This window comes from Kryptolebias marmoratus, linkage group LG17, assembly GCF_001649575.2.
Source record: "Kryptolebias marmoratus isolate JLee-2015 linkage group LG17, ASM164957v2, whole genome shotgun sequence".
Classification (NCBI taxonomy): domain Eukaryota; kingdom Metazoa; phylum Chordata; class Actinopteri; order Cyprinodontiformes; family Rivulidae; genus Kryptolebias; species Kryptolebias marmoratus.
Window position 1 is genome coordinate 288,473 of NC_051446.1, and position 16,942 is coordinate 305,414.

The following is a 16,942-nucleotide window of genomic DNA, read 5'->3' on the forward strand; positions in this document are numbered from 1 at the left end:
CGAGTGAGGCCACAAACACCTAGATGCCCAGGAGTGTTTGAATTTCTGCTGACCACCACTGTGTCAGTTTGGGAAAATTAGTGCAGGCAGATGACAAGTCAATCACCACAGAGGAGAATGTGGAACAGAGAGGTGAAGATGATGATGATGATGGAGAGGAACAGAGAGGTGCAGATGAGAGGGCAAGGTCTTTCTCATAAGATCCATCTGAATGGCCTTCACCACAGGAAGTGGGGGACTCATAGTAGCTGAGAGTCATTCACAACATGTGCTCCAAGTAGGCTCGTCACAATAACACATTTTGCTGGGCGATTAATTGTCTCATTGAGGCAGTACATGGTGGAGAATGACCCACAGAGATGTTCTGATGGGCCATACCCAAGATCAGGTATTATATTTTAATAGTCCATGAATAAAACAGATTTATTCATGTAAACAGGCAAAAAAGGGGGGGGGGGGTGGGGAAGGGGGCGGTAAGAGGCCTGGATATTGGATAGGGGGCGCTGGGCCAAAAAAGGTTGAGAAACACTGATCTAGAGGATTGTTGGTTGTTTATTGGGTGGGCTGCGTGGTTCTGTAGTTTTTGTTTTTTGTTTTGTTTTGTATATTTGTCTTTCTTCTTCCTTGGAAGAATTTTGAACACCCTTTTATCTTGTTTTGCATATAATGTGAAAATTCTAATAAATATATTGAACAAGAAATTAGGCATGACTGAGGAGTTTTCCACAGGGCTGTAACTCAACCCTCGACTGTTAGTGGAGCAGAATAACTACACTCCAGATCATCAGGAAAACTGAGCCTGTCTACTCACAAAACCTTTGAGTCACGACCACAAAACCAGTGAGCGCCATCAAATAAGCTGCATGTGTGGGGAGGGGGAGGGGGGGGGGGTGATTATCCCTCTATAAATAGCAAGGTGATCGGGTATTACAACACTGCACATTCTCAAGCTGGGTCCTCTGCGTCGGGTCTTTGGCTCTCGCTGTTCTGGGGCTGACAGAGCCTGGTTGAGGCCAGGACTCATGGTTGGCAAAACATCAAGATTATTGTGAGCGATCAGAAGTGACACTGTAAGATAACATCTTCTCATCATCCCTAATAATTAATAATGGAATGTACCGTTTGAGGATGATAAACTACTGGTTTAAAGCTGAAAACGACACCTGAACAACACTCTAAAATGGGACTAATTGGGAAATGGGAAAATGCTGCATGTGGCTTCCAAATAGGTGCTGGGTTAGCTTCAGTTTTACTTTATTAGATATTCAACAATGCTACCACTTGAAGCCAACTTGGCAAAATTAAAGAGCAGACTTCAACTGCTTTTATGCTAAAACTTATAACTGTTTAATATCACTAGCGTAACTGTAACCACTTATACATGGGAGATACCAGCTGTGCTCGTCTTTGTTGCAACACACAAACCAACGCTCACCTGCTGTGGCCGTAGGCGGCAGCTAAATGTAGCGATGTGAATCCATTTTCATCTGAGACATCAGCAGGTAATCCTGAAGACAGCAACAGCTTTACACACTCTGATGGAGAAAGATGAGGGAGGGGGGAATGGAGCACCACAATGCTCTTCATTAGAAAATCAGTACAATAAGCAGTATATACACAATGCAACCTCAACATCAAATAAACAGATGCTGCACTTTGTAAAGTACAATAACCTCTTTATTTAACCACATCCTGCAAGTTGTGTTTAGTGTTTTTTTATGAATCCTTTAACTATTGTAATAATTGTGAATGCATAAGCATTGAAGCTTGTCTGTTAATCTTCTGTTTCCAGCACAGTTTTGCAGCTTTAGAAAAAACAATCCAAAAATACACAAAAATGTTTGGCTAAACTTAAATTAGTTCCCTAAAACTTTTGGTTCATCATACCAAGCACACATAGTAGATGTGTTAATATTGTCTATGTAATATGATGAAAAAAATGATGGAACATTTATACATAAACCAATTGGATTGGCAAAAACAAGCAAGAAAAACCAGCCCTATTGGAGCTCTTGAACTCAGACAAGCTTCACAGTGGAAACATCATTCAAAGTTCAAACCAGTCACAGATAGTTCGACTTTCCACGACTGAACTGGCTTTTTTATATCTTTAACAGTTTATGACTTTACATAATTGCACTTAAGTTATATGATTTGTGGAGAACCTGGATGCTCAACTAGTTAAATGGAATGTACTTATTTAGCACCTTTCTAGCCAATTAACCAAATTACTTAAAGCGCTTTACAACTCAATCTGTACCCTCATTTAACCATCATCCACACATACATACAGCACTCTGCAACATCTCTACAAAAATCTGAATAAATCATTCAATGGAGTCTAATCAGAGTTTTAAACTCCACTCATACAGGGGCACACATCAGAGGCAGTGAGGGGTTCAGTGTTTTGCTTAGGGACTCTTTAACATGTGAGTCCTGCCAGGAATCAAACCTCCAGCTCTCTCATTGGACTGCTCTAACCACTGAGAAACAGCCACCCCAAACTTAATGTGGAATATAAACTTTATATGCAATGAATGAAGAAATAATTTTAATAAATCCTGTCCATTCTGACTGTGCTCACAGGTCACCACAAGTCTTAGGTAGAGGTGATTTAGGTCATTTATCTTTGTTAAAAAGACATGTCCTTTACACCACTATCAGTTTCATATTACACAGACATTAGGACAGAAATATTCTGATATCCCTGCAGGAAATGCCTCCAGGCTGCAAAAGAACTGCTACAGCTAGCTGCTGCTATATGGGTATGGAAATAGCCACAGAATTCCATGTAAATATATGTACAATGTGAAATTGACAATAATGAGAAGGTAGATAAAATAGGGTTCATATTATCAACTATGAAATTTTGTAGACTGAAGTTGTTTTAATACGGCAGCAGCCCACTTTGGTCTTTGCCACATTCAGATCATATTGAACTTAAACTTAACTTCTCAAAATCGAGGTAATTCACAAAGCTATTTTCAGCACGTAAAATTTTAAAGGTTCGTACCCATTTCACAAAACCCTGCTTGAAAATAGCTGAATTGTAGCTTTAAAGTGTTTAAACTGTAATTTTTAAATCAAAAGACAGAAGAAGTGGAGATACATAAGCAGAAATAGTCCAATCACAAAATGACAAAACTTGATAAAATAAAATATTGCATTTTTTAAGGGACTGTATATTGCTTTCCACCTTTCATGCCAGAGCTACAGCAGATTTTGGCTCAAGATCTGTAAAATTGGCTGAGTTAGAGCTAATGCTGCTTTGCTGTGGTGGCCAACTTGAATGGGTTGACTCCAACCATTATTCAGTTGTAGATGTACAGCCAATAATTACTTTCTGAAAGTTTTATTCTAGTTTGTCCAGTGGTTTATCAGGTATTTTGTTAACACAACAGACAAAAACACACATGGGCAAAAACATTATTTCCCTTTCACATTTGGCAGCCAGTGATAAAAAGAGTTGTTTGATCCTGAGTGTTAGTGAGTTTGTGTCCCACCTGTGAGCCCTCAGACAGTAATCCAATTCATGGATCAATGCTCCTCAACTGACAAATGAGTGTTACTAAAATTCACAGCAGGGAAGCACATCCTGATAGACCTGTGTGTGTCAGCTGAATGAGCGTGCACTCTGTGCTGAGGTTACAGATCTAACACAATGGACTGACTCTCTTATCTAACAGCAGTCGACATAATGGGATCAGCTGCAGCTCGCATGGTTCCTGGCTTCGCAGCTGTGCATGTGAAGAGCAGGAGCAGCACCAAACCATTAACTCTTCACTGCATCTCCATCCAAATACTGCTCAAGCAAGTCCCGGCAATGATCTGCACATCTGTCCATCAGTTCTGATCATCCATAAGTCCATAAAGACTGCAAATATTAAGAAACTTAAATGTTAAAATATAGTTTTTAGGGATTTTGGCTTTTTAGCTCAAACGTGTCACCCAAAGGATCCTTGCTAAAGCTTCTAATCAGTCTAACTAAAATCTTATACATTAGAAACTTTTAGTGTGAACAAGAGACCAAACCAAACACACAATCCTGGTTATTTAACATCTGTTGAGCAGACAGTATTGGCTAGGACAAACAGAGTAGGTAACGGAGGTTTTGTGATCTGAATATTTCTTACAAGAGAAATATCACCGGTTTAATCTTATCTTTATTAGCTGTGAGCTAATCTGAATAAGAATAACAATTCAGTGCCTTTTGGAGGAAAATCTACTTTTAGAGGACATTTAGTACTCATACCGTCATATATCTTTTTAAAAGGAACCTGACTCGTGACTTTTATGGGCCACAGAGCGACTAACAGCGCTACTCCTACCTTTTCTATTTAAAGAAGAAAGATTGCCGACAGCTTTCTAGTTTAACAGCCTGGCTAAAGTTATCAAACCATTGCTTCACGGTCACTCTGACACTGAAGGCATTCATTTCATCACTGTATAGTGAAGGAGCGGCAAACACAAAAAGTTGACACTTGAGCACAGCTTTTTTTCCTCTACAGAAAGACTTAACTAATACCAGGAAAAGAGCCACTATCACTCCTGTGTTAAGGTGATATGTCCTGTGTGTTAAGGTGGTATCTTCTGGGCTGCAACTGTTAGGAGACTAGATGGTGATTCAAAACTGAAGGTACCTTACAAAAAAGACGTGAATTCTCTCTTGCAGTCTCACTGAAGTCTGAGGGTTTCCAAGCCCTGTAACCACATTTAAGCAGCCAGTTTGTAAAAAAAACATGGCCTATTTCCTTGTGCACGACTTACAAAACTGTATTCTTGGACCTGCACGTTATTTTTTTGCCCACCTCAACTCAATTTGTGCCTCCCTTGGCAGCTGCCCCCACAATCTACTGAAGTAAACTTTTGAAAGAAGACAGACAGATGTGGACCAGTTTTTCAATTAATATCTTTTATTATTAGTGACAATTTTAGATCTGGACCTTTGCCTCAGATGTTTACTGTCAGAGGAGAGATCCTGTGCAGGAGTCAAAATACAGCTCAAGTGCTTTTGAGATAGATTGAAGACCCTCACGACAACTGTGTGTCTATTCTGAGACAAAAGTTGCTGCACAAATTTTCCAACATGTTCAAAACTCAAAAGACAAGGCTGCATGCCTCTGTGACTCACATGAGGAAGTTGAGAACCCTGAGAAAAACAAAAAATTGCTACATGGAGTCTGGTGGTGACATAAAGAAATTTTCCAGTAAATCTGGAAAAACTAACCAAATGTACAGCTCTTCTTTGTTTAAATGGCTTAAAACACACCACTGTTGATGAGGGTTTATTTACCTGTTTGTCCGTTCTGAGCAGCAGCAAACAAGGCAGAAGTTTGGTTGTGGATGAGGTGGTAGTCTGGGTCAAGAAGATTGGGCTTGTCCTCCACAGTGCTGGTAAAGGTGATGATGGGTGGTGGTGAGGTGGTGGTGGTCGAGTCTGGTTGGTTAAGCAGCATTGACAATAAAGTGACATTTCCCTGGGAAGCAGCTTGGAGGAGCAGATGTTGCCTACTGTCCAGGGCAGCAGGCCCACTGCCACTTAGAGGGGAGACTATGGAGGGACACCAGCCTGCAGGGGGGAGGAGGAGGAGCAGCAAGCACAGGTTAAACTAGGAGGAGGACCAGGAGAGAGACGACGTCGCTAGAAGTGCTGAAAGTCAGAGGGTAAGGGTGTAAAAAGGAGGAAGGGAAAGAGAACAAATCTGATTTTCATACACATTCAATGAGACAGTCTCTGTATCAAATGCTTATGAAGATGGAAGGTTGAACAAGTAAAGCACTAATGAAGTGGAAATAAAAGTGTTCCGCTTAAAGTCATAAAAAACAATGTTATACAGCTAAACAATGTTTAAGCCAACCTTTCTCTATTCTAAAGATTCAAAAGTTGATCAAAAGTCATGTTGAATGCTGTGACATGCATATACAGTCTACTTCTAAAATGTGAATGTTTTGTGCAATTTAGAAACATGCAAAAAAAAAAAAAAAGTGAAAAAGTGAACTAAAACACAAAAATAAAACATAGGTTTGCACACAGCCAAGCACAGGCTTTTACAGTAACCACACTGTTCTCATAGTGTTCATACATGAGGAATGATGCACAAACAGGAAGAAAAAACTAAATGTTTTAGACCTAAATGACTTTATGTTGTCACCTAATTTGCATATTTGGTGATATTGATCAGGCTGTAGGAGAGAAGAATATCAAAGATGGCAAGACAAAAACTGAGTAAAAAACACTCAAAATATGTTTAGAACTACAAATTAACTTAATGAAATAATTTTATAACTTTATTGCTTTGCCTGATCCCACACTACATAAATCAGTTTTGTTAGAATATCAAATTGAACCAAAAGACAGTTTTGTGTTGTGGAATTGCCAGCTCTACATTCAACCCTCCTCTTTTATTCAGGGTTGGAACCACAAGGATTTATATTAGCACTACAGAGTCAGTGAAAAAACAATATATTCAAAATTATATTTACATCCCGCTTTGTAATCCAGGACGGGATCAGCGGCAGCTTTGCACACGAATAATTCATTTGCAAAGTGGACATGCAGAGGTGCAACTACCTACCTTCTGAGGGGTATGGAGTCTACTTTCTGTGGTGTCGGTCTTGCCATGTCTGCCTGCACTATTTTTCCCAAACTGACACAGTGGTGGTCAGCAGAAATTCAAACACTCCTGGGCATCTAGGTGTTTGTGGCCTCACTAGCAGAATTATTCCTACCTGATGTCATCTCTGCTCTCCTCTACAGCAGCTGATCACCGACCTCATGTCTGTCTCCTTCATTCCTTACTTGTGTTTTTCTCCTCTAAGTCATATAGTCAAGCAAATATTATTAATTAGCTTTGAATAAATCACACATCTTGCTAATGCACTTTCTTAATATAAACAATATTTAAATTGAAATCCTTTGGTATTAAGTGGCTGTTCCTACACTTCCAGCAAACATTAGTCCAACCTGTCTCCTTCTCCTGTCTGTCCTGATTCTTTCTCCCCATCCTCTCAGCTATTATATTGTAAATACTGATCAGTAAACAGTTGTAACTTGTTATTTATTAGTATTAGTAGCTTTAGCCAACCTGAACATTTCCAGGCCTCCTCTTAATGCTCAGACAGAATTTCCTGCTGTCTTTCAACCACTTTGAAAAGCTTTCTTTCATGCCTAGATCTTCATCTTTCTGCCTCTTCAGTTTTATTTCTCCGTCATCAGATGACAACACGACTCACACAAAAACAATCGCGCTCCCGCGCGTGCTCGAGGGTGCACGGGAGCGCCACTGTGGACACAGAGTGGAGCGGGTCTCCTCTCTGCTGTGAGATTGACAGCTGTCAGTGCTTGGGGAAGTGGGAGGGGCTTATGGTACGCTGCAGAATGAGTGCTTTCTCACATTTAGCCGCCAAAGTCAGTAGATTTGTCGCTTTAAAAAAATGCTAGAGGGATCTGAAAACTCGCTAAATATAGCGTTAAAATGACAAAAAGGCTGTGTGGTGTGTGTGGTTTTTCTTGCGTGAGAAATACAAAGTGTGGCGTGTGAGCGTGTGCACTTCATGAAATGCGTGTGTCACACGGTCAATGCGTGAGACTTGAGAGCCCTGTGTATTCCTCTAGAAACCGACGCTATTTACTATTTATTTTGACTTTATTGTTCGTTTTAAACGTATGTTGCGCCTCCGGAACAGTCAGTTACAGTAGAGAGGCACTCTTGGAGATCGGTATAGTTCACCACAAACTTGCCTTTAGCCTATCTGACTTCGCAGAACCGGCCTCGCAGCGACAACGCAGCGGATGGGCAAAGCGACCGAAACGGAGGCGAAGGAAGAGAGGAGGGCTGCATGCAAGGCTAAAGGCTAGAGCTATGCGTCCATCGCTACCTAGCCTGCTGCTAGCCAATGTCCGCTCCCTCGACAACAAGCTGGATGAGTTGAGAACTAGGATAACAACACAGCATGAGATCAGAGACTGTTGCGCTCTTATTCTCACGGAAACCTGGCTCTCTAACAACACGCCCGACTCAGCGATCCACCTACAAACACACTCTATGCACCACGGGGACGGCACCACTGCGTCCGGGAAGAACAAAGGAGGAGGCGTCTGCGTCTTCGTAAATAACAGGTGGTGTACAGACATAAAAACTGTTGAAAAACACTGTTTGCCCGACTTGGAGCTTATGATGTTGAAATGTAGAGCTTTTTACCTGCAGAGAGAATTCAGCACTGTGTTTATACTGGCTGTTTACATCCCACCACGCACGAATTCAGCGACAGCGCTGGGGCTGCTGCATGATGCACTCAGTAAACGAGCCCGCACACCCGGACGCCATGTTCATTGTTGCCGGCGATTTTAACCACTGCAACCTGAAAACTGTTCTACCCAAATATCACCAGTATGTGAGCTTTCCGATGAAGGAGAACAGCTGCCTTGACCAAGTTTACAGCAGCGTGAGAGGTAGCTATAAGTCTGTGGCCAGACCACACTTCGGACAGTCCGACCACATCTTCATGTTCCTTTACCCAGCGTACAGACAACTCCTCAAGCAAGCACCCCCAGTAAGTAAAACTATCAGAGTTTGGAATGAAGAAACGGATCTGATGCTTCAGGACTGCTTTGTCACTACAAACTTGGAGGTGTTTAGATCTGCTGCTGTGAGAGATGATTGCTCTGTTGACTTGGAGGATTATGCCTCCGGAGTAACCAGCTACATCAGCACCTGCATTGAAAACATTGCCCCTACAAAGCGCTGCAGGACTTATCCCAAACAGAAACCCTGGATAAACAGTGATGTTCGGTCCAAGCTACGTGCTCGCTCTACTGCATTTCTATCTGGAAATGCTGAAGACTAAAAGAGCACCAGATATGACCTGCGTAAATCTATCAGACAAGCCAAGAGACAGTACAGGCTGAAGCTTGAGGAATGCTATTCCTCTGCGGACTCCCGGCATGTGTGGCAAGGACTGAGTCACATCACAAACTACCAACAAAGAAGCAAAGAGGTCCCAACGAGCCACACTACACTACCAGATGAACTAAATAAGTTCTACGCTCGATTTGATACCCTCAACCCCGAACACAGAACTCACAGCTCACAGTGACATCAGCACAGTTGTGCAAGGCGCTGAAGAAAAAAAATCCATGGAAAGCAGCTGGCCCAGACAACATATCAGGGCACGCACTCAAGGTTTGCTCCTCAGAACTCGCCGGCGTGCTCACAGACATATTCAATCTGTCCCTTACACATGCTTCTGTTCCTTCATGTTTTAAGACCACCACCATCATCCCCCTCCCAAAGAAAAATGTAGTAACCTGCCTGAATGATTATCGGCCTGTTGCACTTACTCCAATACCGATTAAGGTTTTTGAGAGGATCGTCATGAGTCACATCCAGAAGGCCGTTCCCGACACTCTGGATCCTCTACAGTTTGCGTATCATCAGAATCGATCCACTGATGACGCAGTCAACACTGTCATCCACACAGCCCTCACACACCTGGAGGGAAAGGATACCTACCTGAGAATGCTGTTTATCGACTTTAGCTCAGCACTCAACATGGTTATCCCAACCAAACTGGCAGGAAAGCTCCTCACCCTCGGACTGGAACCAACTCTCTGCAACTGGGTGCTGAACTTCCTGACGAACAGAGCCCAGTCAGTCAAGATTGGCAACCGCACATCCTGCACAAGAACTGTCAGCACTGGGACACCCCAGGGCTGTGTGCTGAGCCCCCTGCTGTACACACTCTACACAGCTGACTGCGTGGCCTCACACAGCAACAACAGCATCATCAAGTTTGCCGATGACACTACAGTCATCGGACTGATCACCGATGGGGATGAGACAGCGTACAGGAAGGAGGTGGCTGAGCTGGTGAAATGGTGTGATCGCAACAACCTTTCGTTAAACATAGACAAGACCAAGGAAATGATTGTTGATCCAAGAAGGAAGAGGCAGGACCGCCACACACCCCTGCTCATTGGTGAGACAGAGGTGGAGAGGGTGGAAACCTTCAATTTCCTTGGCATGCACATCAGCGTGGATCTCACCTGGTCACACAACACCAACCACATCGCCCGGAAGTCCCAGCAGTGGCTGTACTTTCTGAGAAGGCTGAGGAAGTTTGGCATGCCGACCAAAATTCTCAGCAACTTCTACAGGAGCACAATTGAGAGCATCCTCACCAGTTCCATTATGATGTGGTATGGAAACTGCACCGCTCAGGACAGGAAGGCTCTCCAGCATGTGATTAAGACTGCACAGTCCCTTTCCAGAGCAACCTTCTCCCCACTGCAGGACATCTACAGGACCAGGGTCATCAGAAAGGCCCTCAACATCATCAAGGACAGTACTTACCCCCAACAAAACATATTCACGCCCCTGCCGTCAGGCAGACGCTTTAGGAGTGTGAAGTCTAGGACAACCAGGTTGAGAGACAGTTTTTATTCACAAGCCATCAGGTTTGTAAACACCTCAAACCCCCGTTCACTCTGAAACTGTCTAAACCCTAACATGTACCCGTAATATGAGCCCACCACACATTCTGCGGCTAAGTATTCTGGTCTATAATGCTGTATAAAGTATCTTTTTGCACTAAAAATTCGGCTCCTACTGTACAAAATAATGTAAAACTGTAAATATCTATTATTCTGTCCACCCTACTTTTGTATTATATTGTACTTTATTTAAAAATGTCTCAGACTGTCGGTAAATAGAGGAACTGCAAAATAATAATTTCATTGCACAGTGTAACTGCTTGTATACTGGGCATATGACAATAAACTCTTGAATATTGAATCTTGAGAACAACCAGTACCCCACTGTAGTAGCACAAGAGCAAAAATCCTGATTTAGCCAGATACTGCTGGAACTAAGGTGGAAAAACATAGTGAACAATTTTCAGTGCTTCCGTTGTCTCACAAACAAGCAAACAGGTAAAGAAAAAGAGCAACCTCTATTGTCATAGACAGGAAGACGGCAGCCACTGAGCTCGTAATTTGTGCCTGAGCAGGTGACGGTGGAGGGGACAGGCTGTTAGCAGGCCTCAAAACTGGTATGAATACATGTGGAAAGAAGCAGAGTTTTCCACACCACTCTACAGATTTATAGGATTTGCAAAAACTCAGTGATGCAGTTGTGTGCATAAACTTCAGAGAAGCTGACATATTTTAAGTTTTAATACCAATTTGATATAAATCAGGTCTTCAAACTGATCTGCAATGACAATGTGATTATTCTTTTGACTCAAACTAACTTGTCAAATGTTACTAAAACATATGGAGGCATTGGAAATCTATCTTTTTAGATAGCCTTTTTTTTACTAATGGCCACATCATCAAATCAAGGTATACACAGTGGCTTGAAAAAATATTCACTTTCCATTGTATTCAAGTTTGTTGCCCTACAACCTGGAAATTAAATGAAATTTCAGTTTGATTGTAAATAATGGACCTACATAAAATAGTACAGATTACCACAGTTAAATGGAAGGAAAAAAATGTTTTAAATAAGTTTAGAAAAAACAAACACTAAAAGCAGTGTGTGCATATGTATTCTGCATTTTTGCTTTGAAGCTCCAGCTATCACCTTCAGAAGGCACACAATTAATTCAATAAGATCCACCTATTAGAAATGTAAGTGTCAAATGATCTCAACATATAGCCCCCTGTTCTGATAGCTCCAGAGTCAACACCAGTTCAACACCTCTAAGTAGTAAGGTCTACCACCAAACAAGAGACAGTGTGAAGACCAAGAGATAAAGTAGTGGAGAAAAACAGATCAGGCTTGGTTTATAAAATATAACCCAAACCCTGCACATCCATCAGAGCTCCGTTAAATCCTTTATTAGAAAATAGAAAGATGATGTCACCACAGCAAACTTGCCAAGAGTTGTCTACCAAAACTCTGAACAAGTAAGGCAGGCATCATTCAGAGAAACAACCAGGAGGCCAAAGACAACCCTGATAGAGTTACAGCTCTTCTACAGACATGGGAGGATCTGTTCATAGGACCACAAGAAGCTGCACAGAGCTGGGCTTCATGGGAGATTGGACAGAAAAAAAAACACTGCTTTAAAATACAAACAAAAAGGGCAAACTGGAACTAACCAAAAGACACACTGGAGACTCCCCAAACATGTGGAAGAAGGTGTTGTAGTCAGATATTTTTTTGTCCTTTTTATGGCATTTTTGGCATACCATATGAAGAAGATGGTCAGATAAAATTAAAAATGAACTTTTAGGCCCTCAAAGACATCACCATGTCTGGAGCACACCTAATACCTCCCATCATACTGAGGACCCCATCCCCACACTGGAGCATGGTGGCAGAAGCATCATGCTGTGGGGATGGGAAAGTAGTCAGATTGGAAGGAAAGATGGATGAATCAAAATATAAAGAAACACTTGATTGGAACCTGTTTGACCCTTCAATAGTTTAATAGTTTTGAAACTGGGACAGAGGTCCACCTTCCAGCAGGACAATGACTCTAAACACACAGCTGAAGAATACTCCACTGGTTTGAGGAGAACCAGTTAAAGGTCCTGGAGTCAAAGTCAAAGTCTAAATCTCAGTCTAACTGAGAATCTGGTTTAAGTTAAAGATTGTTGTACACAAGCAACACCATCCAACCGGGAGAAGCTGCAGCAGTTTTGTCATGAAGAAATAAGTATAAAGTAGTGATTCTGAGGAGGTGAATAGATATGCATGCACCACTTGACAGATTTATATTATTTTAGAATTATAATAATTTATTTTTCTATTGACAACTACAAGAAAATGCCAAGGGGTGTGAATGTTTTGTAATCCACTGTATATGAGCCCATGGTCATGCATTTTGTTTTCTGTAAAACAGTATAAAGAGACAAAGCAGTGATTCAATCTGAAAACAGGATACACCAGCATGCAGAAAAATAGCTGTTTGGAAAATGCAAACATACCAGGTAACATTCACAGGTATATTTAAAGACATTTCCAGTTTTATACATCCGAGTTCTTATTATATTGTCTTTCAGGTTTGAACACAATGCAATTTATTACAAAGGTCAACAGGGCAATGCCCATTTCCACTTATTGAGACAGGTTTTAAAGGCAGAAATAATTGCCCAAATATTGATATGACAAACTGGAATTATCTTTAATCATACAAAATTCAAACATACTGTAGCCCTAAAAGCACATTTCAACATGAATATAAATGGTTACATTACAATAGAAACAAGTGAATGTTGTTTAGTGTGCTGCCAAAAAACAAACGGTCAGTGGTACAAATGAATGAGTGCAGGAAGTGGAAGAGTGATCAGGGCATGCTACAGGGGGTGGAAAAGGGGAAGGGGAGGAGAAAGCAGCCTCTGGCACCAGCTTCAGCAAGGATAGGGGTTACTCATAGGAAGGTTGACAAACCAATCAGAATAAAGAGGAGTACCAGGAGTCTCTGTTCTGCCTCAGTTCACCCTGACATTCAGTTTGCCCTGAAAATTTCTTCCATTTTGCTGACAGCATTCTGCAAAATGCTGACATGACTAACGTGACAATGTGAAAAAGAAAAATCCAAAGGGAAGGACTTATTAGAAGGATGAGTAGAGAGATAACTTAGTGAGCAGCATTTTTAGGTAATTCAGAGTGGAAGGACAGTCAGTGACATGGAACAAACTGGTCAATGAGCCGTTTGGCTTTCTGCGTCTGTAGTTCCACTAACTTCACTGTTACCTGATTACCATTCTGTGCTATCCTGAACTGGCCTAATACTTTGAAAAGACTATTGAAGAAAAGAGGCAGTGGTGAGAAATGGAAGGAGGTGAAACATAAACAAGCCTCTTTACCTGATGCTGTTGCCAGGGGGCTGCCTGCTGAGGCACAGGGGCTACGGGAGCATGGAGCACTAATGGAGGAGGAGATGGAGGGGGGGTTTGTGAAGGAGGGGCTACTGACAGTGATGGCAAGGCTGATGGCTTGGGGGCACTCTGCACATGCTGCTGCCGGCTGCTGCTGAGGGCCTTGGCTGGGCCCTGGCAAGCAGGTTGGGGGGTAGGCACCCACCTGAGAGGCTGTCAGGGCTGGGACCAGGTCCAGGGCGGGTTTGGGTGGAAGCTGGGGTGTCGCTGGTTTTAACCCAGCCCCTGGGGAGCGGCTGCTGTCCCCCACCACCTTGATGGGTGGATGGGGAGGAGATGGGGTCTGCGAAAGCCCCGGCTTTTTGGGAGGGATGGGGGGAGGGTTTCCCCGGTCAATCCTGGCCACTGTGGGTGACTTGAGGCCAATAGGGTGGCTCAAGCGGCCAGGAAAAGGTCCCCCTTCTGAAGCAGAGTGGGGTAGGCTTGGACGGAGGGGTCCAGGACCTCCTGCAGGGGGATTGGTGAAGCGAGACAGGACCTGTGTGACGGTGTGACGTGCTTGTTGCTTGGCTGCAAAGTTGTCACGATTGGTTGGGGAGAGGTCACGGGCTGGAGGACTCTGGGATGCACTGCCATTTTGGTCTTGTTCCTGAAACTTGTAGCGGGCTGCCTGAACACGGGGGCTAACCCCTGTAGGTAGGCCATGAGGGGCCTGGCCCTCTGAGCCATTTTCTGTTTGTACCAGTCCTCCTGAGCTGCTGTGGACAATCCCTCTTCCAGCCGTTTTTGGCAAGCTAAGGCCCACATAGTTGGCAGGGGTTGGTTTGACAGGTATAGTGAGGGGGGTCTTCTTAGAACCCTCAACCTCAGTGGGGGGCAGGTCCGTTTGACAAGACGCCGTTCGAGAGCTTATGGCCTCTGTGGCAACAGACACAGATGTAAAGGCTTTGGGTTCGGGTGGTGTACTGTTGGCAGCAGCAGGTTCCCCTTCAGCAGCAGCAAGTGGAGCAACTTTAACATTATCCTTCCCATTGCTCCGTTCAGTCTTGAGCTGCTCCAACTGCTGCCGCAGGCCATGACTCTCAGTCTCCTCTCGTCCCAGCCTGGCACGCAGCTGCTCGCGCTCCGTGTCAAACTCTGACAGCTGCTTTTCCATCTTGGCCTCTATCTGTTGGCTATGCTGCCGCTCAGTGCCCAGCTCCTCCTGCAGCCGGCCAGAGGTGCGACTCTCCTCGTCTAGACGAGCCTGGAGCTCATCGAAGCGCTGCGACTCCTCCACCACCCGCGTGGCGAGCTGCTTGCACTCACGCACCAGCATCATAACAATGTGCTTGTTCTTCTCGCGCTCGTCTTTTAGCTGCGCCGTCAGCTTGCGGTGCTCCTGCTCCAGGCTCTGGAGCTGCATCTTCTCCATCTCCAGCTAGGAAATAAAGTCAGGAGAAAAGTGTCACCAGTACAAAAAAAAAAAAACATACATAAGACTTAGACACTGTTGAAATTAAGACATCTGGTAGTTAGGCTTGTTAGATGCAGGCATTCTTTATTAAGTGATGGAACAACGGAGGAACCAACTGATAAATAACATTCACTAAGTAATAAAATACATCAACAAAATCCAAATTAAAGCTAATATTAGTTACAGTACTTCAATAACACTTTAAACCTAGATTCAGTATTGAATGTGTGCAGGTGTATGAGTATGAGCATTCTTTGATACAAAGTTACCCAAAAAGCATGGCCCAATAACAATATTCACCTCAGTGATAGTCTTCTTTTTCAGTATAAATCTTTTTGCTTCAATCTCACAACCACTCACCAAATTCATCCCTACTGCATGAATCAATCTCCATGAAAGCCACATATTTCAACCATCCAGTCTTCAACAGAACACATCACACCTCTGACCAACTTTTAACCGGTGAAGCCATCACATAAATCCAGAATCATCTTTCATGTTAACCCTATGTTAAACATAGAGTTTCAGCTTATATTTCAGTCAACTCTGTGGTTGACAGCAGCTTCATTTATTGAGTAGTAATTTCTTGAGCAAGAAAAGATACAATAAGCAAAAGAAGACAAAAATGTCTATGCTTTGATCTATAAACTGTATAAGAAGTGTAAGAAATATAAAGATTTGGAAATAAGAAGATTTTGCAAATGTTTAGACATCACAAATGTGGCATCCATTTAATTTAATTCAGTTTAGTTTATTTATATAACATCAATTTACAACAAAACTAATCTCAGGGCACTGTACAAAAACATTCATACAGTATATTGTATATTATAAAACACCAATTAGTAAAAGTTATCTATCTAAGGAAGCCAGCAGATTAAATCGAATCTTCACTTCCTCAACATCAACTGTGTCCCTTTAAACCTTGAATGATGTTTCTACTATGATGTAGAGTTTTTTTCTTTTTTTTTACAAGGAAAGGACAGTCAAGGCAGATTAATCAAATGAGCCTGCCTGGTAGATGGGCACGCAAAATAGCTGGATAAGCTCATCTAAACATGTCGACATATTTTAAGAATCCAAAGTGTGGCTTGGGGAAAGAGTCCAATTCATGCACTCCGAGACAGTGTTTCTGCTTTCAATGGACTTTAGATGATGCATAACAACCCTAGCTTCTATATCTGGTGCATCTGCTATTGTTAGCTCAGAGGTGGCCTCACAGAGGGTAACAGGGCTTAACAGAGGCTCTCCAACCAATTGCAAAATCTCTATTGTTTTAACAAGCCTGAAACAACAGATGCTTTTTAGATTGGAAACAATTTATGTCCCAAAGTAGATCTACCTCTTATCCTCATCCCACCCCTCTATCCCAAACCATTAGGGGCAACATTTCTCCACCAGCTGATGCTCAGGAGAGGACTACGTTTATAGGCAAAGGGGGAGCAACAAGGGACCACCAGTTGTTATTCAAAAGAAGGTGCTACAACTAACTGCTAATTAGATGAGGATTAAGTCAGTTGCCTGCAGATCATATTTAGGGATGCTGTGAAGGTGATGACAGACTGAAACCCGACAGGAATAATACAAGTTTCTAATATGTACTTGCATTTTTCAAAAATGCTTTAAAGTCTTCCAACTTCTAAATCTTTAAAGCTATT

General features: G+C 42.6%; 1 protein-coding gene across 6 annotated transcripts in view; it reads right to left on the minus strand.

Moving 5' to 3' along the window:
* The window catches only part of cttnbp2 (cortactin binding protein 2), a 144,138-nt gene that overhangs the window by 39,145 nt on the left and 88,051 nt on the right, over positions 1 to 16,942 (minus strand). For all 6 annotated transcript variants that reach the window (XM_037980620.1, XM_037980622.1, XM_037980621.1 and 3 more), the window contains 3 exons: positions 13,817 to 15,248; positions 5,294 to 5,569; positions 1,436 to 1,535 (listed from right to left, as the gene is read on the minus strand). In XM_037980620.1, coding sequence (XP_037836548.1) covers positions 1,436 to 1,535; positions 5,294 to 5,569; positions 13,817 to 15,248 — 1,808 coding nt within the window. The remainder of the gene's footprint in view (positions 1 to 1,435; positions 1,536 to 5,293; positions 5,570 to 13,816; positions 15,249 to 16,942) is intronic.